This window comes from Myotis yumanensis, unplaced genomic scaffold, assembly GCF_028538775.1.
Source record: "Myotis yumanensis isolate MYYU_CA2020_CCGP unplaced genomic scaffold, mMyoYum1.0.hap1 SCAF_1, whole genome shotgun sequence".
Taxonomy (NCBI): domain Eukaryota; kingdom Metazoa; phylum Chordata; class Mammalia; order Chiroptera; family Vespertilionidae; genus Myotis; species Myotis yumanensis.
Genome location: NW_027223752.1, coordinates 161,207,285 through 161,234,063, shown reverse-complemented (window position 1 = coordinate 161,234,063; position 26,779 = coordinate 161,207,285). Strand labels below are relative to the sequence as shown.

Sequence of the window (26,779 nt, the reverse complement as noted above, 5' to 3'; positions counted from 1 at the left end):
GGAGATACACTGCAGTTTGCATGTTGATGCACAGGCCAGATGAGGTTGTGGGGATTGCTGCTGATGTTGCTCAGGGGTCACTGCACTGCGCCGGCAAGACCCCACCAGCCGTCCACAAACACACTTTTAGGCTTATTTCCACATCTTTAGAAGGTGGCCAGTCCTCCATCTTGAAACAGCTTGCTTGAAGTCTGTAATGGCATCACAAACTAGTTTGACCATTTTTCTGCTATTTGTTTTGTGAAAATGGACTTTCTTATTATGTCTCCATATTTTCTGCACCATGTACCGAGGCTATCTAAGTAGCTGCTTAGGTGGAAAAAACAAGCAAACAGCACAAATGTGAAGATGCTTACATGAAGGTCTTTTAGGGGTCATCAACATTCTTTAAAACTCCCAAATCAATGTTTAATAACAAATTTGGTAACAGCTACATAGAGACACTCTACAAGCTTCATCTTGTACTTCTATTTTTCATGATTTTGAGGAAGCTAATATGTTTTATTTATCCAATAACCTTACTTTGAAATACTGGTCTTTCAGATAAAATAAGTAGGTTGGATTAAGTCTTATATCACTATTGCTTTTATTTGAAAACTGAAAAATATCTCCTTCATTCTAATCACTGCTACTTGGGTAATAGGCTTAGATTTATGATTGAAGCTTACAGTAATTAAGGATATAAGAGACAGAGCACTGGATTATTAGTGAAAGAGTTATATATTCACTGGAATCTGCCAATAAACAGCTCTTTGATTAAAGTTGGCATTTAATTTCCCTGAGTCTCTCTCTTTTTGTTTTCTCTTACAAAGTAAATAGGTTAGATTGTATGGTATTTAAGACCATTTCTAGTTTCTTGCTATATTTCTAGGAAAATAAACAATAATGTGGTCTAAATTTATAAGACTAGCTCACTAAATCTAGGGTTGTTAATCTCAGAGTCATATTATTAAGTGTGAAAGATGTGAATTTGGCTACAAAATAATAATACTAGTTTACAAAGTAAGTGACAACTTTTTGGAGTTCATTATTTCCATGTAGGATCACATTTTCTACCTATATCCTAGGATACCCATTAAAGTGAGAGTAAACAATAAGAAAGCTCAAATGCAAGAGGACAATAGAATGCAGGAGTGAGATGACCAGTGAGGAGTTCAGCTCAGCTGATGCATGAAAACACCTATATCCACAAACAGGAGAAAGCCAAACCCAGCTCCTGTGGGGGGGTGAGGGGGGGAGTTGGAGAAAATAGGGACACCTCACCTGCAGGACCCCTGAGCTGTTCAGGAGGCTGGAGTCACAGGAAAGAGTAGGGGGTGGGGAGGGTCAATAAACAAGTGTGTGATGGGTGGTAGTACCTTCAGCTCCCTTCTCACCTCAATTCCACAATCCTATCAGCCAAGCACCCCCAAGCAAGCGAGGGCAGATATCTGTCTCTGGACAAAAGTCTAGAGAAACTGAATTCTGCCACAGAGAATACCAGGCATTTTGTTTTGAGGAACCCCCAAACCTGCTTACACTCATGCACCAAATTGTGAGGTCCCCATGCACAGAAGTTCCAATCAATGTGTAGGCCTTCACCCTCAATAGTGAGTAAACAGCTTAAAATAACTAGACATAAAAAGAGTTTCAAAACATGAAAGAGAAAGACCAAATTAAACATAGAAGGAAACTCATAGGAAACACACATAATAAAGGGGAAAGAGAATTCTGTAATTTTTTATGCTTGGAGAAATTAGGTGAACAAGAGGCTATTCAACAAAAGAACAATCAGAACATAAGTAGCATCTTGGAAATTCATGAAAAGATTTAGAAATTAAAAATATGATAAAAAATAGAACAAAATTAATAAATTTGGAAAATAAAGAGTAGGACATCACTCACCTAGTATATGAAAGAGATAAAAAGAAAGTTAGAGGGGCAATGCAGAAGTTCATGATCTAACTAATGGTAATTCCAGAAAAAGTGAAGGAAAGAAAATTATTAAATGAAAATAAAAAAGGAAACTCAGTGAGAAGCATAATTGTAAAGTTTTAGAACCCCAAGGATGAACTGAATATCCTCTAGGCCCTAAAGTCTAGGGAGAGTGTAGTGTTGGAGAACACATTATATGCAGATGGAAATCAGCATGGAATTGGGTAACTCAAAATTAATTCCTATACCCACACGACTATCACTCAAGCAAGAGCAATAAATAAAGCTATTTTCATGTTGTGAAGACTATCAATTTTCTTTCCATTCACATTTTCTTAGGAAGCAACTACAGTATTGGCTTCAGGAATAATGGTTATCAATGTAAGAAAGTTGTGGCTCTCCCTCAGAAAGCAGCTTGAGTAATCCCCAGACTGGGAGCAGAGGGCAGGCCTAAAGAGTGGCAAGGTAGGGGAGGGTGGAGGTAAGGGGGAGAAATCAACCAAAGGACTTGTATGCATGCATATAAGCATAACCAATGGACACAGACATGAGGGGGGTGAGGGCATGAATGGGAGTGGGGTGAGGGGGGTAATGGGAGGATAAGGACACATATGTAATATCTTAATCAATAAAGAAAAAAATGTGGAAAAAAAGAGTGGCAAGTTCCAACTGCCGAGGAGGGAGAAACTAAATGGAATTGATAGATTATCTGATATACCTGAGTATTTGGGAAAATATTGAGAATCATGGACTAATATGCTGGAAAAAATTAAGAATAAGTATATAGATGACTAAGCAAATGAAAAAAAGGAGATTATTAACTCCAAGAAAAACAAATGTTATAAAAACTCAAATGTAACCATAGATCCCTACTTGTGCTGCAATGATTAACACGTACACAATTAAAGTAATGCAACTATTTACTACTGATTCATGCAAAAGTTATCATATAACTCTCTAGGAAAAATGGGAAGTGTGGGTATAAAAGATGTGCATTTTCATATGCCGTTAGAGAAGTTAATCAATAATGATTAAAACTGATAAGTCAACAAATAACAATATAAGTATCTTACTTAAAACAAAAGAGATAAATACTAGAAAAAGTTAAAGTAAAAGTAGTTTTTCTCTATGATGTTCTCTGTAGTATGGGTGGTCTAGGGTAGAAGGCTGCTGTTTATAGTGATGTAAACAGTAGGATTAGTCAAGTAGGATGAATAGTTAAACCCTGAAATCTCATAGCTTTAGCATACTTGGGTTTATTTCTCACCCAATTTCTCTACATATATAAAGTTCTTTAGGGAAGTTCCCTTCAGTGTGGTGACTCAGAGACCCAGTAGCCTCCATCATTGTCTCACCACCTCAGTATGGTGCGTCGAGGTGCACCAATGACCCTTTGATGGGGAGGGAAGAGATGAAGAGTTGTGTGGGGGCTTTTTACCGTATCACTTCAGACTACAAACAAGACGACATTTCAATATCAGAAATTGTGGCACAAACAACCCCACTAAACCACAGGACAATGACTTGCTTAAATTTTTGTGTGCCCAAGAAAAGATAGTACTAGTAATCTTTATTACATATCTTTTAATATTATTTGATTTTTTCCAACATGAATGTCATATTTTGATGAAAATAATAATCTATACTCTAATAGAAATAAGTTCATGGATGACAGATCTGTAATAGATTATGAGAGGAAATGAAGACATTGCAGTAAACTGCAAGTAACAGTCATGACTTTCCTCAGTTCTTCCTTCCATGTTGTTGTAATTGTCAGAGCACATTGGAGCCTGGCCTTAACCATTTTGTCAGTTCTGATACCTTTATCACATTAGGATTGCTTGGAAGATAGTGCGAAAAAAATTTTCAGCTAACACGTCGTGTGTGATAAGATGTGAGCCACAAAAGCCAAATAAATGGGGCAGACACCCTCCTTGTTTTTACTATCATTGCTCCAACATATTCATAACGTTCACAAGAGTACCTACTTATGATCTACCTTAAAAGTAGTGTGACCCATTGCTCCATCCAAATGGAGTCATTCTCTGCCCCTTCACACCAGGCAACTTCTGATCTGCATGAATGCGCTGTCATCATCCCACCCACCGAAATGACCAGTCTCACTTTATGAGTTTGAATCACATTTCATTGTTAACCTTCTCTGATATTCCAGAAGATATATCTCTGTGCATATAGGACTTTTTACCAGCTTAATTGACATTATAGGGGCAGTGTGTCAACTGTCAGTTCTACAATTATCTTGTGCAGTTATTTAAATCCTTTATTCTCTTTGTACTTTCATGGGCTGATTTACTATCTCTAAGTCTGTCTTGTAAGCTTTTTGGGGATGAGGAATGTGTCCCACACGTTCTCTTCCCTCCCTCCCCTATATGTACCTTTCTTCATATCCCTCCTACACACCCCTGTCTTACCCCTCCAAGGATTGTTTTAGGACCTGTATATTTATTATGCAAGTAAGTGATGCCTAAATAATTGTTTTGGCACAAAAATGTCTGGCCCACAAAGCCAGCATGTGCACAGCAGTGTTCAAACATTCGGCCACGCACTCCTTGCCTGGTGGCTCCTGCAAACAACTCCTGCAAAAAGCATGGCCAGACTGGAGCTCCTACTGGTTCTAGGTGCTGGATGTTCAGAAAGCTGTGTTATTATCATCGCTCACTCTAGCTTTGCCCTACTTATCAGGCTATTTTAACCACCATGGGTTTAAGAGAGCAAAGACCACTCTTGAGATAATATTTTAAAGCACCTTTACTTTGAGAAACATGGTTCAAGTAGGACTTTGTTTCTAAGGTCCTTGTGGTTTGATACTGAATCTTAACAACCCCAAACACTTTATGAGTAAACATGAACTGCTGCCCTGAGCACTTTTCACAAGCTCTTCTGAAACTCCTAACTGGGAGAGGAGAGGGAAGAAAAAGAGAAGAGAGGAGAGCACACCCGCTGTATCCTCACAGCCAACCCCGTGTCCTGCAGAGGCCGTATCTAGTAGACATTACATTACATTCTTGCTCCCTAACTGTTACTGTGAGCTCCCCCACAGCGACTAGGGGATGACTTGGATGGGAGAATACTTTGTTCCATTTTGGCAGAAAACATATCCTGGTGTCTCTGTGTTGGGCTCAGAGATCCCTTGAGGAACAAAACCATCATTTTTAATGACCTTCCATAGTTTGGTGACTTTTATACCATGGCTATTTTAGGTTGCCATGATGTTGGCAGTACTCCCAAAGATGGCCAGGAAAAAAAGGTTATAAGAAGTAACTTCTTATAATTTCAGGTTGTTAAAGATGACCTTGTACGATGTCATGGCAGGAGGATGGTGAACCCAGGAAACAGTCTGTAGGAGGAGAGTGGACAGGATTTGGGAACTTTTGTAGATGGGGGTGAATGGGGTGGTTAGGTGCCTAGAAATCCTCATGATCATGCCCCCAGGCCTCTACTCAAACCAGAGTTATGAAATATTAATAAATGTTCAAAATATTTTCATTGTAATGAAAATTAAGTATAAATAACAAAATTGTGTATTGATTTCCTATATACGTAGCATGCTGCTTCAACCATTATTACTGTTCTTCAATTCTTCTTTTATCTGTGCTACCCCCACTCTCCATGCCTGATGGCTTATTGACTTTATATTGGTTTTATGTATTATTTTTGGCGGGGGTCCTTAGGTAAAATTAGCACACATGGACACATAGATGGAATCCTCACTCCATCCCTTTAATTGCCAGCTCCTGCCTACACACTGGGCCTCTGGGGACCCCCTGAATGTGAAGTTTAGTCACCAACCAGGTGTTGGGATGGATTTTACATGGTGGTTCTTGGCTCACCTCTCTGTGGATCCTTCCTTCTGGTATCCCCCCCAAATTTCTGGCTGCTCTACAAGTAGCTAACTCTATGCTCTGACACCTCTCCGGCTAGACACCTGTTGCCTTGAGTTGTAGATGGAGTGGAGAGTACACTCAGAAAAAGTGCCAGACCTCCTACATCTCACCTGTTAATGACTGCCTTTCAAGGACAGGCTCTCCCAGGCGTCTGTTTGTCTCTGTTTGCTATGTCTTCAAAATAAACTAAAGAAAATGAGGAGTTTAGTCAAACCAAGCTATTTGCTCTTTCTGGAAGCTGGAAGTCTACTTAATAAACTATTGAAATTTTAAATATTTCATCTGATTTTTTTTTTGGTTTTAAGACAGTAACATTTTCAAGCTCAGTTAGCCTTCCCATTCACCATGTCCACAGGACTCTACATAGATTTCTGTAGCCCATGAGAATGCATTTTAGAAACACTGCTGCTTACTGAACTGGATTTGTTTTCTTTTGCTGCTGTAACAAATGACCACAACTCAGTGGCATAAAACATACAGTTTTTATCTTACAGTTCTGTAGGTCAGAAGTCCAACATGGGTCCCACCTGGTTAAAATCAAGATGTCCTAGGGCTAGTGCCTTCATTAGGGTCTAGAGCAGGGGTGGGCAAACTTTTTGACTCGAGGGCCACAATGGGTTCTTAAACTGGACCGGAGGGCCGGAACAAAAGCATGGATGGAGTGTTTGTGTGAACTAATATAAATTCAAAGTAAACATCATTACATAAAAGGGTATGGTCTTTTTTTTTTTTTTTAGTTTTATTCATTTCAAACGGGCAGGATCTGGCCCGCAGGCTGTAGTTTGCCCACGGCTGGTCTACAGAGAATTTGTTTCCTGGTGGTTCCGGCTTCTAGAGACTCATGGTTTCTTGCTCCACCTCTGAGGCCAGAGGCATTCCTAGAGTTCTCACATCACTAGGACTTCCTCTTCTGCTCTCTCATTCCATTTTGAGGACCTTTGTGAGTACTCTGGTCCAGTCCACCTGAGTGTTCCCGGATAATCTCCCTATGTTAAAGGCAGTTGGTTAGCAATGTCAGTTCCATCTGCATCCTTCAATTCTCCCAACACAGTCAAAGGTTCTTGGGTGAGGACACGGACATCTTTGAGACACTATTGCGTTGTCTACCATCTGAACAAATGTTATTCAAGTTGCTATAACCAACAGCTTCCTTCCACTACTGTTATTTTTCTGACACTGTTCTCTGTATTCATAACCCAGACCAGCCCCTGCCCCACGGAGTTCAGGAGATACACCTCCGAATCACACATTGGTGAGCATTTCTGTTTCCTCTGGACTCATGTCATGGCACACACACACTGTAGTTACCATTATAAAGGATGCAGGAACAACACATGCTATGATACTCTTCCACTTGTTCAAGCTTTTACATATACCCAGCTGCTAATATTTAACTCACCACTTCCTTCTGGGGGTCTCAGTAAAACTACATTTAATAGCCAACAGAACAGAACAGTAATGGTTTCTTTTTGAAGAGAGAGTCAGCATTATCAGTTGCATACCTTATGTATCATAGTATATAAATACCACTTCCTCAGCATTGCCTACCAAGGTGGTGGTCATCTCCTACTCAGCACCATGGCTACCCTCAGAACCCTTGTAAAACCCAAGATCATAAAAAAGAGGACCAGGAAATTCATCCGGCATCAGTCAGACAGATATGTTAAAATTTACTCTAACTGGTGGAAACCCAGAGGCATTGACAACAGGATGCATGGAAGATTCAAGGGCCAGATCTTGATGCCCAACACTGGTTATCGGAGCAAAAAGAAAAAAAGCACATGCTGCCCAGTGGCTTTGGGAAGTTCCTGGTCCACAGTGTCAAGGAGCTTGAAGTGCAAAAATCTCACTGTGCTGAGATTGCTCACAATGTCTCCTCGAAGAACCCCAAAAGCACTGAGGAAAGAGCAGCCCAGCCAGCCATCAGAGTCACTAATAAGTGAAGAAAATGAATAGACAGCTTGTATTCATAGTGTATTTGTGTTAATGAAACCATAAAATTCTGCCAAAAAACCTCCAAGTATATAAATGCCAAAATCTGTGCTACTCAGGGTTCTTCAGAGAAGCAGAACCAATGGGATACACATATTTTTTAGAAAAAGATTTATTCTGAAAGATTGGTTCATGATTATGAAGACTGAGAAGTCCCATGGCCTGCTGTGTACAGGCTGCAGGCCCCGGGAAGGCAGTAGTGGAGCTCCAGACCAAACCCAAAGGCCTGAGAATGGGTGGGGGTGATGGTGTGGGCCCCAACCTTTGAGCACTGATATTAGAGGGCAGAAGGCGGTGGATGTCCCAGCTCAAGCAGACAGCAAATCAGCCCTTCCTCTGCCTTTGTGTTACACTCAGACCCTCTGTCGCTTACATTATCCTGAGCAGATAACATTTTGACACATAAGTATGTGTATTTCATACATTTATGTGCTTATGTGCACATATGTACACACAGATATGGAATACATACACATACTGCTCTAATAAATTCTTAAATCTCTTTAGAAACATGTCCACAGACAAGTTAAGACTAATTTTCAATTAATTTTTTATAATTATGATTACATTAATTAATATGGCAAAGGGCAGCTTTTTAAAAAATTTTTTTTATTGCTTAAAGTATTACAAAGGGTATTACATATGTGTCCTCCCCTCCCCCCCCCCCCCCCCGCCCTTGACAATCCCCTGGCCTCCCAAAGGGCAGCTTTAAATGATTTTATTTGAAGACCCTTCAAAAGGGAATTTAGAAGAATGTACTCTCAGATAAACCCCTCTCACCCACAAATTTTCTACTGTATTGAGGTCTCTGACCCCCTCCAATGTGGAATGTCACCATGAATAAACTTAATGTGTTGTGGCAACTAAACACACAGGGAAATTTTTGAAGCAAGCCATGTACTATTGTGGGCTCTTGATTGGGTATTTTTCTTCTCTCAACCACACAATTTTATATACTGAGAAGGGGCACAAGATGGATAGATTTAATTGTTAGTTAGGGACCTAATTAGGAAGTGTGTTTTCAGAAAGTTTCTTAAGGTTTGGTTAAAATTCCATCATTGGCTTCTATGAGGATTTTCATTACTGTTACCACTTTTGGAACCCATTGTCATTTAACATTATTTATTATTAGAAAAGTTAATTTTACACCTGGAAACCCTGATAAATTGTACAGAAATCAAAGTTCTATCAACTTTAGATCTCATAGAAGCCTCACTATTTGAAGCAAGTGCTTCTCCGAAATAAACTATCATAAAACACTAACCTTGCCCTTGTTATTGATTTGTTTGGTTTAGATAGGCACAGGTGGGAAAGATTATTGTTATTGTTAGTTCTGATTTATTTTAGCAAATGAGCTTTAAAAGGTGACTTTGATGAGATGGTTAGAAGTCAACAGGGAAGATTAGGGTAATCCTTGACCGAACACTTCTTTCTCCCACATGACCCACATGACGGCCCCAGGGGCTCCACAGGGTGAGGGCTTTGCTGTTTTCACAGGTGACCTTAACCCTGATTCAACACTGGTGCAGCTCATTACTGGAATCACTTTAATTTTCTCACAAGGGACCCACCTCTCTCTCCATTTGATTTTTTTTTTCAATAAAGAAAAGACATAAAGAGACACCTCTAATGGCTCTGATTTGTTAATAATGGGTTTTGATCAAAACAGAAATTGGTCCTGCAGAGGGGGTGACCTCGTTTATCCTCCTCTCAGTACTGCGTGTGCAGCAGCGGCTTCCTGTTACTTGAGCTCACTTCACCAGGAGAGGTAATTACAGGGAAAATTAAATCTATGGACTGTGTCCTATTGCCTGTTACCTGCACAACACCGGAGGAGCTGGCTCCCTGTGTGCTCAGCCCTTGTTTAGAAGATTCATGTTTATTTAATGGGAAGTCAATATTATTGTCTGGGAAAGAGTCCGGGTGCTGCTAACGACCCACCGGGGACCGCTCTCCCAGCCTGAGGCCACGCTTGGGTGGCTCCCAGATCACTCAGTGGCTCTGAGACCCCATCTCCCCTCACATTGGCCTACAGCCCATCATTCACGCATCCTGACAGGCTCCACAGTGACAGAGTTCACGTGTCCTACAGTGGGCAGAGCTGAAGCACTGTCCAGAAAGGGCTGTGGTGACGAGGGAATGTGGCAGCCTGTGTGTGTTTAGACCTGGCCCTAAACAGAGCTGGACTCCTGCCCTGGGAAGGTGACTGACCGCGGGCAGAATGAATCTGGTCTGTACTTCAGAGAATAACACGTCTGAGCACATTACGGTACTCTTTCCTCTAAGTCCAGTTTGAGACTACATGCAATATAATCCATATTTTATACTGAGGCAATGCTGTAATATCATGCAAAATAATATTGATACTGGAACCGGTGAGCAGAAATTCTTCCCAGGGTCCTGTCTTACAGAATCGAAGAATGAAGCCTCAGATCGGAGGAGTTCGAGTAAGGCAGGAGCTTACTGCAGGCAAACACAGGCTCCCCATTCGGGGAGGGGACCCAAATGGATTGCCCCCCGCCCCCAAGCATTCTGCTCTTCCCCTTAATGTCGGCTACAAGCCTGCTCTTTGTCTCTGTGCCGCTCTCTGATTGGTTCCCAGCCTTTATGCAACATTTTATTTTGCACTTGCAAGAAAAACATCCTTGTTTCAAAATACCCTGTTTTTCTGCTATCCTGTTTCTCTGCAAAACATTTTGTGGTTTCAGTTAGCTCTAGGATTTCTCCTTCTTCCACCCCTTACCCTGTCTACCTAATTCTGCTTTAACTCCTTTCAATGTAATATAACCAATATTTTATGCAGAGGCAGTAATGAGGCAAAGAAAGACAAAGGGACTTGGTCAAAATTTTGAATATATATATTATATATGGTATTAGTCAGGGAATTATCTCATGTGATTATGCAGGCAGGTAAGTCCTAAGATTAGCAGGCGAGTCTGCAAGCTGGTTTATCTTCAGTCAGAAGTCCAGCAGCTCAAGATACAGGAAGAATCAATGTTTCAGCTTGAGTCTGAAGGCAGGAAAAAGGCTGATGTCTCAGTTCAAAGGTCGGCAAGCAGAAGAATTCTCTTCTAGTTCTGGGAATATCAGCCTTTTATTCTATTCAGGCCTTCAACTGATTGGAGGAGGCCCACCCACTTTAGGGAGGGAAATCTGCTTTGCAGTTTACTGATTTTTATGTTAATCTCATCCAGAAGCACCCTCCCAGACATGTACAGAATGATGTTTGACCAAAGATCTGGGCGCCTCTGATCCAGTCAGGTTGACATAAAATTAACCACCCCATAGACTATTGCCATCTTTTGGCTACGTAGCTGCCCTATGTGCCCGAGCCTCAGCGAGCACTTTACCCTCTCTGAATCACCACTGTTAGGATAGAATGAAATGGGATATGTAATGGGGCTGCAAAGGACAAGCATTTAGCAGGTCTGCAAAAATAGTTCTCTTTTATCTTGTTACAAGTGTATCCCCAGCCTGGCTCCTCAGGGTTGCCTTCCTCAAGAACCCACTCATCCCCAGCCCGTAATTAACACCCCTTCTCATCTCACCTTCCCGTTGATGACATATACATGTGCTGTCTTCTGCATTCTACAAGCCCATTAGCTCCATTCTAGGAATGGAGCCCATATTTTACAGCCAGTTGACAGTCATGTCCTGGGGCTTCTGTGTGTTGGAAGAAGTTATCCAATATTGATTTCTCTGGATGGTTAATTAATCTTGCTCCCTCCTCTGGGGACCCAGTTCCCACTGTTTCTACCTGCTGTTTGCTTTTTACAGATATTTGTGGGAAATAAGGCCTCTGGGTTCACCATCTGCTCCCTTGTGTAAGGACTGGCTCTAACCAGTCTTGGAAGAACTACTGGACACACAGAATACTGGGATCTGAGGGGCAAGAGATAAGATGGAAAGAGACACACTCTCGTTATCCCCATTTCCACTGCAGACCAGAGAAGGTGGGAGGACAGGGAGTGTCAGCAGGTGGCAGAGAAGCTGAGACTTGTGTGTGGGTTGTGACCATATCAAAGCTGCAAAATGCATTCTTAGATCCAGCGTTCACCTTACAAACAGGAGGCCACAGCTGATTTGCTGACATAAGAAACATGTAAGCCATGCCGGCATGGCTCAGTGGTTGAACATCGACCTATGAACCTATGGTTCATTCCAGGTCAAGGCACATGTCCGGTTTCGGGCTCGATTCCCAGTGTGGGGCATGCGGGAGGCAGCTGATCAATGGCTCTCTCATCATTGATATTTCTTTCTCTCCCTTTCCCTTCCTCTCTGAATTATATTAAAAACAACATGTAAGAAAAGATGATTGACAGGCATATTTAGAGTATTCATGACAGGACAATAGCTGGAGACCTTGCCCTTTAAAAATATATGCCAAGGTAGGAGCTCCAGGTAGGAAAAACCTCTTGCTTGGAAGGATCAAATGAGAAAGGATAGCAGGAGCAGAGAATAGTGGAAAAGAAGAGGGGAGTCATGGGGATTTAAGAAGCAGAAAGAGTGAAATAGTAAGAATGGGGAAACACATAAAGTCTCCCCAAGTGGCCTGCTCGGGGGGGAGGTCTGCCCTGCTGGTGGTGCAGGGATCACCAGGCACATGCACACTTGCACGCCACGGGGATATTCCAGCTCATTCTGTGGCCCACCCTCCTCTGGGTCTATATGCACATTTTGCATTAATCATACACGCATGGCACTTCCTGTTTAATCACTTGGCAATTATCTGGTTTATATCTTCTGTTTTCATCTCCTAAACAAGATTTGCCTCATCAGATCTTACAATTGCATTTGACATGGTAACGAATAGTTGAATTATTTGTTCCCTGCAAATGTCATTATTTACCGTGTAATTTCCTGGAAGACACAGCATCCAAGGGTTCGTATAGAATTTATTGTGCAATTATCACACTTGCCACAATCATCCCTCACAGCTGAAATGGCCAGCGGGGTGGCCCTGCCAGGAGTTGAGGCACCAAGCCAGTCCAGTTCAGGAAGTCTGTGGTGGTAGAGGTGGCTTCCTGAGAGTTACAACTATGCTCCATGCATGCCAAGAAACCAGGTAATTTCTTTTTGTGTCTGACTCTTCATCCAGGACACGAAGTAACAAGAGAGAAGGAAGGTTGTATTAATAATTAGAAAGAACAAAGAGGGCGTAGGAAAGAATGCAGATGTCTTTGTGAAAAATATAATTTTTTGGTTCAATTCTCCCCCTGCTTAGGAATTAGAAAAGATGGGGTTCTTATAAGGGCAGAGGAATTGGGACACCCCATCCCAGATTCTCTCTTAGGAGTGCAAGGGGCTAGAGTAAGACCACAGACACTGGTCTTACCCCATCCCGACATGTGTACAACAAATTGTAGAATGAGAAACACACACACACACACACACACACACACACACACTATGGTCTAACTATAGATTTATAACCACAAACCTAATAAGCAAACATTTCTCTAGTCTATTCACATTCTCATTATCCCTCAATGACTTTTTCATATCTTGTCTTCACAACCTCCACAAGCTCACTGTTCACCCTGTCTCTCAGCTCATCCAGCTTCCCGTTTTGCTTGGTTGGGTAAGGAATGACAGAAGCTCCCTCCTAAGCCACCCATCTCCCAAGCTCTATACCAAGGCACTATCTCTTCTTTTGTTAAAAACCCCTGTTTCTCAGCTTAGCTATAAATTAGAAATAACTAGAATCTTTTTTCACTTTGTTTTTTAAATTTTATTTTTCAATTACAGTTGACATATAATATTATTTTGAAATAATATGCACCCCTATGTTCATTGCAGAATTATTTACAGTAGCCAAGATTTAGAACTATCCTAAGTGTCCATCAATAAATGAATGGATAAAGAAGAAGTGGTGCATATATACAATGAAATATTAGTCATAAAAGGAATCTTACCATTTGTGTCAACATGGATAGACCTCAAGGGTATTGTGCTGAGTGAAATAAGTCAGACTGAGAAATGCAAATACCATATAATTTCATTTATATGTGGAATCTTAAGAACATTATAAATGAACAAACAGAAGCAGGCACAGAGCACAGAATGATGGTTGCCAGATGATAGAGACTTTATGGGGCTGGGTGAAAAAGATGAGGGAATAAGAAGTACAAAACAGTCACTGGGATGTAAAGTACAGCATAGGAGATGTAGTCAATAATATTGTAATAACTATGTATGGTGTCAGATGGGTATTGGACTTACCGTGGGGATCATTTTGTAAGGCATATAAATGTCCGTTCATTGTGCTGTATGCCTGAAACGAACGTAATATCTGGGAGCTTTTAAATGCCCAGTGTTCAAGTGCACTTGCAGCACACCAGCACCCCACGTGGGGCCATGGCACTCATGGGGTCTCTGCCGGGAATGCTCATTCTAATAACAGCCCTGGCTGCTGCCTCTCCTTCTCCCAGTCTTCGCCCACCTGTCCATCGTCTCAGTGAGGCTTTGCCCAGTCAACTGACTTAACGCCCCCAGTGTTACCTTCCTCCTTGCTGTGCTTTTCTCATGGCATTGAACTTGGCATGTGCTATTGGAATTTTCTTTTGGGGTTTTCAAGCTCCACAAGGGCAGGTACTTTTGGGGTATCTATTTTTCTAACTCCTGTATTCTGGAGCATAGAATAGTACCGGGCTCACATCAGGAGCTCACTGTTTGTTCAAAGTAAATTTAAAAATGAGCATAGAGGCAATCATCCGATGAGCCAAAGTTAATCTGTTTGGAGGGGCATACACTAGAAACCTGTGCCCCAGCTTCTTGGAAGCAATGACCATCTTCTTCCTCACACCAGGGAGGAGTCCCATCCAGTCCTCTCAGTAACCTGCTCAGATGCCATCTTTACTTTGGGTGAGAGAGTTTCCAGGCGAGTCTCATTTTATGGGATTTACTAAAAAATTACTGATACTGTGATGAGAAAAGGAAAGAGAAGAGTCCTGAGACCTGAGTGCTCTGCTTTTTTCTCTGTATTCACCCAGGAAGTTGCTGGGGTGGGGTGTTGTTTTCATCTGTATTCTTTTTGCTCACACACATTTCCTCTCTCTGGAAATATTTGCTTTGGACAGGAGAATAGAGATGAGACAATAACATTAATGTGGTCATCTAGATGTAACATTTAGCCTACTTGAGATTATATATAAAAACATATACATATTTCATCTTTTACTTCTATTATGAAAAGCCTAAAGTAGTAGAGAAAGAGAATCAGGACTATTTTCATGTGCATGTGCATGTGTGTGTGTGTGTGTGTGTGTGTGTACATATAGGTTTATGTTACATTTAAGAAACATGTCCCTTATTCCACTAGCAGCTGTAACTGTTCAACACCTTTGATTTTTAACAATGTCACATTCAGGAAGACAAAGTCTTTAAACATATTCTGTTTGGTTAGCAAACATAAAAACCTGTGAGATAGCATATAATGCAAACTATTTCTAAATTGGGTTCAGGAATTAGAGTGACAGAAAGAATGAATTCCAGGTTTGAAGAGCAAACATTATATGTGGTGTGCTCATTGTTGGCCAACTAGATTAGATTAAATGCCCTGTGTTTTTATGCAGTTTAAATATTGAGCTTCAGCTCTATTCCTCCGATTAAAGTTGTTTGCTTGGCTGTGATGATTAAATAAGGGTTAATAAATAAGCCTTTGTTTAATCTATTGTAACCAAATTTCTCTCTCCTCCTATATTAGAGACAAAGCAGCTTATAGTGGATCTGTGAAGCAAGATGATGAGGTGCATAATTTTATAAACTTGAGGATGGGAAACACTGTTCTGTGCAGTGTTGCTTATAACAACAAAACATGAGGTATAATCTAAATCCCTCAATGATGAGGAAATAATAAGAAAGTATAAAATTTTTGAAGAGGCTTAAAATAATGATATTTTAAATGAGGATATTTGGTTTGTAAAAATGACATAATTTTATTTTTGTAAAATAATGTATCTACCTTACTAAAGACTGAGTATGAATGATTTTGATTTTGACAGCAAAATGTCACGATTTAACTTATCCTCTTGTGATCCAATAACAAGTACTTTTTACTTTATTTTTCTCGGTTTTATTATTTTTCAAATTAAATAAAAAGTAGTGGCTTGATTTTAAGAATCAATGGGGAAAGTCTCCATAAAGGTCTTTGTATATTGGGGGAAACAGTTTTAGTTAGAACAATCCTAACTCAGATCACCGGTTCCATCATTGGCGATTACTTGGTTGTGATGGCCTCACCACTGAAGTTTGCAAAAACACCCTCACACCTCCCAAGACTTTGAATAAATGTATTTGTCTCTGATTACTGCCTGGGAGAGGGCATCTAGTCAATCAAGACAGCTCATCCACTGGGACCTGAGCTCCTCATCATTCTGCCAAATGCTCTGTCACCATGAAATCACTACTCAGTAGCCAGGCCCTGTTGCTCTATGGGACCAGACACGCAAGAGACTAGGCTTCCAGGGTATTCTCACATCAGAAAGCAGGAGGTCAACACAAGTTACACGTTTTAAACAAATGTGCATTATACACAGAACATAAGCATCTGCTTATTTCAAACTATGGCCAGCAGGCAATTAGCTGTCTGGTTTTGTAAATAAAGTTTTATTGAAACTCAGCCATGCCCAGTCACTTAAGTATTGCCTGTGGCTACTTTCACAATTCAATTTCATTTCTGTATTAAGTATCTGTGACAGAGATTGTATACCCCGCAAAGCCTAGAGCATTTACTATTAAAGAACAAGTTTGTGGACTCCCACTTTAAAGCATGTTAATTAAAAATTTGTGTTCAATAAATAAATGAATGTATAAAAGAGTGAATGAAAAAAAAAGAAAGTGGGAGGGTCGAGGTCTTTATGTGGAGGCAACCAGGGATGATCCTGCTACTAGATATTTAAAGTGCAGACCCTGTCTCTGAAGGAGTTATTATTAAAAGAGAAGACTCAGACATCTGGGCAATTCCAGTCCTCATTCCCACCCAAATGGAAATGGACATGGTGTCCACATACAAATAAGGGAGCATGTGTCCTTTTCCATGTCATCCCCTTGAACAACCATCCATTTGACAGCTTATAGCCTGGCTGGAATGACAGTGGATATATTCAGTTTACTTTCTGCTTTAAGGTGTCTAGTTTCAGCATTTACATTTTGTATAATACTTCACATAAAAAATCCCCTTATACCATTTCATTCCATTCTCCACATTTCTGAGATAGACCGGATGGTTTGTTCCTACAAACAAAGAAGCTGTATCTCGAAGCCTAGATGCTTTTGATGCCACATCTAGGAATTACACCTCACAGCTCCTTTCTGTGTGTCAGCGACACACACTAGAATTCTCTGGGTCTCTAAAATAATGTTATTGATTTTTTAAAAAATGAGATAAAATGGGAGAATAATGGAAGTTGAAAACAATGCCACCTACCTGGAGAAATCCAATGTGCTCTCATATTTAGGTTGTTATCTCTTCCGGAGGTTGGACTGGATGATTGATGATATGAGTGGGAGGAACACAGATGAGAAGTTAGTGCAAAAACTTTTCTCCCCACCCAGTGCTAAGCTCTCACCTGCTGGGTGTCAGGTGGTGGCTCTGTCAGGTAGGGTGGGATCAGTTCCTCTCATGCCATTTAAGGGGCCAGAGCTGTCTTCTGACGAAAGGCAGAATGGGGTCTGCTCTGCAGGGCAGCACCACTGGCTGCTTCTTTAGAGAAGTTCAAAGGGAAGCTGTGGATCTACCCAAAAGACAGTACCTACATAGATATAAGGGAAAGTGTGGCCATCTGTAACCCGAGGGAAATTTCTCTCTCTCTCTCTCTCTCTCTCTCTTTCCTGAGGAGACGGGGCATAACTTTCATAAGGTCTATATGGGTTCATGCACCACTTAAAATGAAGATTCACCTCAATTTTGATTCTGCCTTTTTTGGGGAGTTATTCTAATACAGCAAATAATCACTAAAGGACTGTTCTGTGCAAGGCAATGAACAGGATATCTGAGACCTAATGAAGACTAATATAAAGCTCACAAGTGGGGGATTTATAATCAGGGAAGAAGGGTATTTAGCATAAGAGAGAAGTTGTCCATCGGTGGGAAAGGAAGCAAGCATTCAGAGGGCAGTCATGAACCAGGCCCTGAGCCATGAAGGGATTCAAGTGAGGTGCGGGTAGGTAGGTAAACATTGTAGGTAGAAGCCAGGATGAAAGAAGAAAAGAAAAGAAAGACAAAAGTGGTACAGATATCACAAAAAAAGCAGGCCTATAAAAGCAGGTGAGAGCTGAAATAAGATTTGGCATTTTAGTTTCTCTCTTATTTTATGGGGAGAAACGGGGAGATATAAGAGCCAAGCAACTGGCATTATTTTCCTAGGCTAAGATGACTGCTTGGATTTTAAGAGGTGACTTTGAAGACGAAAGACCTGCAAGATTCACAGGAATTGTTGGATTTCATAGCACGTGACAGACACTTAGGAAACCCGCCGAACATCCTTTGATCAGAGTTTGCAGTCACCTGGGCATGTCTTGATGTAGCGGCACTGTAAGATAAGCCAGAGCTCTCCTGAGCGGATCTCATCCCACATAAATGGCCCGAGGGCATTCCACCCCGCTTTTAAGCAGTGGTATTCTTTTCTGACATGACCCTAATTTCGCTTGTTCATATTGTTCTAAGCCAGAGTAAATGTTCCCTCGAGAGGAAAGACATAAAGCTTGTCAGAGAGCCAGTGTCTGATTCATCGCCTGACCTTACAGTGCTATGTGCAGCGCTGTGCACCCTGTGGGTTCTCCATAAATATTAATTGCATTGAGTGGAATGGAATTTACACGTTGCTCATTTCACAAATAGGTTAAGTGAAGATTAACAACTCCACAGCAGCCCTAGCAGACTGAATTAAAGAATATCTGTGTGTGTCTGTAATGTCTTGAATCAGCCCAATCAAAGTGCCTCACTGTGGAAAAATCTATGTCGGGGGAAATTGTTCTTTAGCTCAAACTGATACTCATTCGTGGAAACATCTGGGAGCCTTTATTCTGCGGTCCTCACTTCCCCCTTAGTAGCAAGTGGTCGCAAAATATTACTTAAAGACTTAACGATTTCTCTACATTATTTCCTAATTCATTTTGACAAGAAAACAAGGTGAAAGCAGACATGGCAATTCCACAAATTAGGGATGGAAGGCTATTCCATTTAAACAATCTGCTGACCACGCTCGCAGGTCAGGGATCTCTGCTTAGAACGTGTGACTAGAGGCTTTCTTCCTTTTTCTTACTTGATTTATACCTTTCTGAAAATGAAGCTACGGATGAAATACAGACTATCTCTGACCTCTGCGCATCTAACTTTTATAAGGAAGGTATTCAATCAGGGGCTGCAAGAACTTCCCCATCCATTGGAAAAGAAACGGACTGAGTGTACAAACATGTCACACATGGGAAAGTTATAAAAATGCAGAACCAGGAGCATTGTTAAAATTTCATAATATTTTTAAATCACTTATTATTAAATTGTGTTCATTTGGTTTCCTCTTGTGTTTTTCCACTCATATGTGAAATCTAATGAACAAAATGAACTAACAAGTAAAATATGACAGACTCAGAGAGAGAGCAGGCTGACAGCGGTTGGTGGGGGGAGGCTGGGTGCAGGGGGAGTGGAAAGATTGAGCAAAAAAGAAGAGAAAAGCATGGATATGGACAACAGTGCGGTGATTGCTGGAGCGGGGAGGGGGAGGGGTGAAGGAGGAGGGGGAATAAATGATGATGAAAGGAGACTTAACTTGAGGTAGCCAACACATAGTATAGTGTACAGATGATGTGTTGTGGAATTGTGCACCCGAAACCAGTATAATTTTGTTAACCAGTGTCACCCCAATAAATTTAAAAAAATCCAACTTCTTTCTCATCAGACCCTCAAACTTTCTAAACTGAATTATCCTTTTCCTTAATTAGCTAATAGATGCGTCTTGTGACAAATGTTCTGTGATCAATAAGTATTGGAAAGATGCATTATGCCTGAATATTGTAGGTTTATAACATGTATTAACATATTAAAGTCTCTGAAAATTTGGCAGTAAAGGAAATGTGAAATTATTTCCCTAACATTTGAATGGAGAATACTTTATCATGACAAACTTACCACTATTTTATGGAAAAGTGATCAGCCACTTTGGGGAATGTTTTTTAGGTACAGAAGATCCCTTCTCCCACAGTCATTTGTTTTTATTTTATGAAACGCTAAGCACTAATTCAACTGTTGTCCTTAGTTAAACTGGAAAATTAATAGGTTAAAAATTTTGAGATCAGGTGATATTTTTTTAATGGCTAAATGGTTATGTGTTTACACTCAAATTGGGCGTTTCCCCATAGGAGAGGTAGATCTATCCTAACATTCTTTTTTAAAAATATATTTTATTGATTTTTTTTATGAAGAGGAAGGGAGAGGGATAGACAGTTAGAAACATCGATGAGAGAGAAACATTGATCAGCTGCCTCCTGCACACCTCCCACTGCGGATGTGCCCACAACCAAGGTACATGCCCTTGACTGGAATCAAACCTGTGACCTTTTAGTCCACAGGCCAACGCTCTATCCACTGAGCCAAACCGGTTAGGGCCTATCCTGACATTCTTGACACTCTCTCCCACCTCTAAACATTCTGAACAGAAGGTACTGCTTTTTAATAGCACATCGTTTTTTATGTTGAAATCACAAAGGAATGTCTTAACAGTCCATTTTGCTTCCCCACCATGGCAAAGAACAGAAAGGGTGCCTAGCAATCAAAATATTTAGTGATTTAGTCTCTTAGAACATGGAATTTGGGTTTTGCCCCTTCTGACACTTTTGGAAATAAAGTTGATCCTGGTCAAATTCTCCATAGTTGCCCTAGCCGGTTTGGCTCACTGGATAGAGCATCGGCCTGGGGACTGAAGAGTCCCGGGTTCGATTCCGGTCAAGGGCATGTACCTTGGTTGCAGGCACATCCCCAGTAGGGGGTGTGCAAGAGGCAGCTGATCAATGATTCTCTCTCATCAATGTTTCTAACTCTCTATCCCTCTCACTTCCTCTATGTAAAAAAATCAATAAAATATATTTTAAAAAAATTCTCCATAGTTTTTCTGAGAAGTGCAATCAATTGATAATTCTAAAAGCAGTTCCCTGGTGGAGATATAGACACACACAGAGAGATAGAACTGATTTATTCCAGAAACAGAGAAAGTAGAGAGTTTTTACATTATATTTCCTTCTCTGAGCCATATGGAAATATATAACAATATACAAAATATACACAAATGTAACAATAGTGTTTTAATAGTGAAAGATGATATAACTGCAATTGGAAATTTATGAATGTTACTCCATCTCAGATTGGAAAGATTTACCATGGTTCAAAGACATGAATATTCAATATGGCTCTTATTCCTTAATATATTCATATTAAACATGAGGCATGTTGGAATGACCTTATTTCTAGATCTTTCTTGAGCTCTCCTTTAAGGGCATGTGCTTACCACTTATTTTAGTTCTGACAATTCAGCATTACTTCAGGGTAAGTTTTAGATGGGGGCTGTTAGTTCTGTCTACAATCCTTGGGTTCTTTTGGCCATGGGAACATGCATTTAACCTGTTTATTTTAGAAATTTGAGTAGTAAGATGGTCGCATCGCTTTAGGTTGCTTCATTCAATTTAACAGGTATTTATTGAGTTTTCTTAATGAGGTTATGTGCTCAGAATAGCAGAACACTTGCTCTTAAGGAAATTCTATTTAATGGTGGGGGGGACCATAAGATTGGAAATAAACAGATCTTGCTATGGTAATAGGAAGCACCCCCTCTCTCAGAGGTGTCAGGAAAGACTTTCAGGGGAAGTGATGACTCATCTAAGTGTGGACAAGTGGAGGTGTGATCAAGATAAAGAGGGCAGTGCGTGTTCCCAGGGAAGGAGAAAATATATTCAAAGGGACAGAGTGACTCCTCAGAGAAATCTCAAGTCCTAGGTATAAGGTGGGATCTGCCCCCAGCATAGGTGCTCAGACCTGCATTTTTAGAATGACCAGGCTCAGGTCCCTGAATTTTAAAGTAAAAAATAAACTGTATGAAGGCAAAGTTAAAAGATGATAATATAATTAAGTTGAGCAGAAATTACAGGAAAGATCCATTATCTAAATTAGGTGAGATAATATTTCACAAGGAAATGTCCTCAGGAGTCACCCTGGCAGATCAAAAAACACAAACTAACATTTTTCATGGGACTGAGCATGGCTGTGTTACAGATTCTCTCTCTTTTTTTAAATCCTCACCTGAGCATACTTTTCCCATTGATTTCCAGAGAGAGTGAAAGGGAGGGAGGAGGTGGCAAGAAAGAGAGAGAGAGAAAGAAAGAGAGAAAGAGAGAGAGGAGAGAGAGAGAGAGAGAGAGAGAGAGATATTGACTGGCTGCCTCACACACATACCCCGACTGGGGAGCGAACCTGCAACCGAGGTATGTGCCCTTGACTGGAATGGAACCCAAGGCCCTTTGGTCTGTGGGCCAACGCTCTATCCACTGAGCCAAACCTGCCAGGCATAGATTCTTTTTCTTTTTTTTAAAATATATTTTATTGATTTTTTACAGAGAGGGATAGAGAGTTAGAAACATCGATGGGAGAGAAACATCGATCAGCTGCCTCCTGCACACCTCCTATTGTGGATATGCCTGCAACCAAGGCACATGCCCTTGACCGGGATCGAACCTGGGACCTTCTAGTCTGCAGGCCGACGCTCTATCCACTGAGCCAAACCAGCTAGGGCTAGATACTTTTTCTTATGGACCAGTGACTACAGTGGGACCAGAACCCTGAGCTTGCTCCTGGAAGTGGAACTTTAGCCAGTCTCCCAGGAATCCCACCTACTTCTCCTAGGTGAACCTCAGGATGTTGGGGCTGGGTATGAAACAAGAGTTGAGGGAATTAAAAATGCTTGAGTTTTTTCAAATGTGAAATGGGGATTGTGGATCACTCACCTTAGAGCAGTGGTTCTCAACCTTCCTAATGCCACGACCCTTTAATACAGTTCCTCATGTTGTGGTGACCCCCAATTTCATTGTTACAAATTGAAAATAATTAAAGCATAGTGATTAATCACATAAACAATATGTAATTATATATGTGTTTTCCGATGGTCTTAGGCGACCTCTGTGAAAGAGTTGTTCGACCCCCAAAGGGGTCTCGACCCACAGGTTGAGAACCGCTGCCTTAGAGTGTAATTGTGAGAATTCAATGGGCTAATTAATTTATATGAAATTCTGAGGACAATGCCTGGCACAGAAAAAAGTTCCATGAATGTTAGTTATTAGTACTCATAGAAATATCACCATTACAAATAAGTATAATAAAAAAGCAACTGATGTTACATAAATTAATATTTTGTCTTAAAGGTAGAATCACCTGAAACACAATGAATTTCCCATTTGTGCTACCACTATGTGGGCATTAGAAGAGTTTGAACCTGTGAACAGATATCACTATGGTAATTAAACAACTCCAGAAAAAGTTTCTTTAAAGGGGTAAAAAGGAAATGAATAAAAGAAAGAAGGGAGAGACAGTCCTGCCATTGATTGAAAGCCATGTTTTTCATGTCATGAATGAAGTGCATCTAGGGAGTTCAATCCTCTGCCTTAGGAAGTGTATTAAATTCTCAATGAGCTTGTAGCCTCTTAAACAATTTCAAATAACTGTCTATGGAAAATCACCAGGCAGCGGCACGTTATGCTGGTTTCTGGCCAAAGGGAACGAACTTCAATACATGCTTGCTGACACATTAGCAACAAGCTGTCACATTTAAAGAAAACGTATTCTAAGTGACATTATGAGATTGTCAAAGCTTTTGTGGCTGTTTTTGCACAGTGGCTGTCAGGAAAACAAGCGAGGTGGAAATCTCTATTTCTTCTTGATACAAAGATGACAGAGTATTGACAATTTATAAACAAATGATCCATTTTAAATTTCCTGGTTTGGGTCTTAAAAAAAATATGAGCAGCAAATTTTAGAGTAGATGTTCTTTACAGAATCCAATAAAGAGAAAAAGCATATACTTAATATAAAGAAAATTCGTACCAGGTTTAATAGGTTGTTTTTAAACCCATGGTCTTTTGTTGTTCTTTACCTGTGAACCTGGTTTCCACGGTAAGAACTTAAAACTACGACAACCTGTATGTTATTTGTATAATTCTGATAAATGGAAATTATCACCTAGGTTCAGAACCAGGTAAATAGAAGGGGCTGCTGCCACCTTCTCAGAGGTGTTCTGCATCTTTGGAGGATGGCCTTATCTCCTGATATCCTCATGCTTAATGGTTTTGGGAAAGCAAAATGCAATTGGTGTTTTCTATGAACTTGAGAACCCACAGTGTAAACAAAGACACCTGTGCATATTCATTCAGTCAGCCAACACTTACCTGATTGCCGACTCTCTGTCAGGCACTTCCTTTCTGACCAATAAATAATTCTGAACAAAATATGAAAGAGGAAGAATTTTAATAAACTATGCATTTTATTTTTTTAAATTTTACTTTTATTATCAACACTATTACAGATGTTCCCATTTCACCCGTCCCCTCCCCTTGCCCACCTCCACCCAGTCCCTGCCTCCCCTTCCCTCTGGCCATCACCACACTGTTGTCTGTGGCTATGGGCCAAGCAAAAAAAGTTATTTGGCTAATCCCTTCTCTGTCCTTTATCCAGTGCCCGCTTCAACCCTTTCCTCTGACAGCTGTCAGTCTGTTCCAAGTATCCATGCCTCTGTTTCTATTTTGTCTGCCAGTTTATTTTGTTCATTAGATTCCACGTGTAAGTGAAATCATAGGGTATTTGTCTTTCTCTGACTGGCTTAATTCACTTAGCATAATAATCTCCAGGGCCATTCATACTATCACAAAAAGTAAGATTTCCTTCTTTTTATAGTAATGCAGTATTCCATTGTGTAAATATACCACAGCTCTTTTATCCACTTATCTACTTATGGGCATTTGGGCTGTTTCCTGATGTTGGTTGTTTAAATAACGCTGCTATGAACATAGAGGTGCATATATTCTTTCAGATTGGTACTTTGGGATTCTTAGGATATATTCCCAGAAGTATGATCGCTGGGTTAAAAGACAGTTTCATCGATACTTTTTTGAGGAAACTCCATGCTGTTTTCCACAGAGACTGCACCAGTGTGCATTTCTACCAACAGTGCACGAAGGTTCCCTTTCCTTTACAACCTCGCCAGCACTTGTTTGTTGACTTACTGATGGTAGCCGTTCTGGCAGGTGTGAAGTGATAACTCATTGTAATTTAATTTGTATCTCTCTGATGATTAATAATGTTGAGCATTTTTTCATATGTCACTCTGCCATCTATATGTCCTTTTTTGGAGAAGTGTCTATTCCGGTCCTTTGCCCATTTTTTAATTGGCTTGCTTGTCTTCTTGGTGTTGCACTGTAGGAATTCTTTATATATTTTGGAAATTAACTCCAGTCAAATGCATCATTGGCGAATATATTCTTCCATACAGTGGTTTCCCTTTTCATTTTGCTGATGGTTTATTTTGCTGTGAAGAAGCTTTTAGTTTGATGTAGTCCTATTTATTTACTTTTTCATTTGTTTCCCTTGCCCTAGGAGACATATTGGCCAAAATATTGCTATGAGAGAGATCTCTGAGATTTTACTTCCTATATTCTCTTCTAGGATTTTTATGGTTTCCTGACTTTTATCCTGACTTTTACATTTAAGTATTTTTATCCATTTTGAGTTTATTCTTGTGTATGTATAAGTTGGTGGTTTAGTTTCATTTTTTTTTGCATGTATCTGTCTAATTTTCCCAACACCATTTATTGAAGAGATCTTTACTCCATTGTATGCTCTTGCCTTATTTTGTCAAATATTAATTGAGTATATAGTTGTGGATTGATTTCTGGTATCTCTGTTCTGGTATGTCTGTTCTTGTGACATTAACAGGATGTGTTGATTACAATAGCCTTGTAGTAGAGTTTGATATGTTGTATTTTGATACCTCCAACTTTGTTTTTCTTTCTCAAGATTCCTGAGGCTATTTGGGGTTTCATGCATTTTAAATGACTGCACTTAACATAGTTTATATGGTTATGGAGAGTGTTTTCATGACATATGTGTATGTATCAGATACATTATAACAAAATTTGCAATTGAATTGTGATGAGTAGGTTAGGTGCACTTAGACAAAATCATCATTTTAGTTCAGCTAGTTATTTCTGGCACAGATAATCATTTACATACCCTTAAAAAATCTGAATCTTTAAAATATTTCATAAGCATTTTAAAAGTAAGTAGATATCAGCATAAAATGCCCTGGTTCTACCATCCATTATGGTCAGTAATACTTTAAAAATGGGATGAATTGGACATAGCAAGATTTCAATGAAGGAGGTATAGAGCTTTAATGACGAGGTGATTTGTCTCTTAATTTAATCAACTTTGAAATTTGGTTAAAGGCCTCAGAAACCTCCCTGGGTCCAGCAACTTCATTTCAACCCATGATTAAAGCACATCGCTGAAAAGACCTTGGGAAATGCTTTATGTTGGGAAACTATGCAATTAATAATCTGGATTAGGAAATGTTTTCTCAAAATTCATAAAAATATTTTCCCAAGGAAGACATAAATTGTAATTATGCTCCCCTTCTCTTCTCCAAAATTATAGATAATATGCTGATTTTCCCTTCAAATTTTAGGCCAGCTTTATTCTCAATAATAACAATCTTTTGTGTCAAATATCTTATATAAAAATAGAAGAGATTTAGTGAAATAAACCTTTTTTGTTATTTATCATTGTCCCATTATAGTCTTTAATTGAGATGATAGCTAAAAATAATTCTAAATTCTTTGCAACTTTTATTAACCGAATAATAAATTTTTGGTATGCTAGGGAGGCATTTATAGGCCAGATTACTAAGTAGGTAGTGGTAGCAGAATTTAATTAACAT

General features: G+C 40.0%; 1 protein-coding gene across 1 annotated transcript; it reads left to right on the top strand.

Annotated features, from left to right (window-relative positions):
- The first annotated feature begins 7,397 nt into the window (after nt 1–7,397).
- Nucleotides 7,398–7,775, top strand: LOC139020766 (putative large ribosomal subunit protein eL32'). Its single transcript, XM_070430685.1, has one exon. It carries the CDS (start codon nt 7,398–7,400, stop codon nt 7,773–7,775), a length of 378 nt encoding a protein of 125 aa, XP_070286786.1.
- Nucleotides 7,776–26,779: the final 19,004 nt, after the last annotated feature.

Coding starts and splice junctions, on each gene's coding strand:
- LOC139020766 (XM_070430685.1), top strand. CDS start 7,398: ATGGCTACCCTCAGAACCCTTGTAAAACCCAAGATCATAAAAAAGAGG.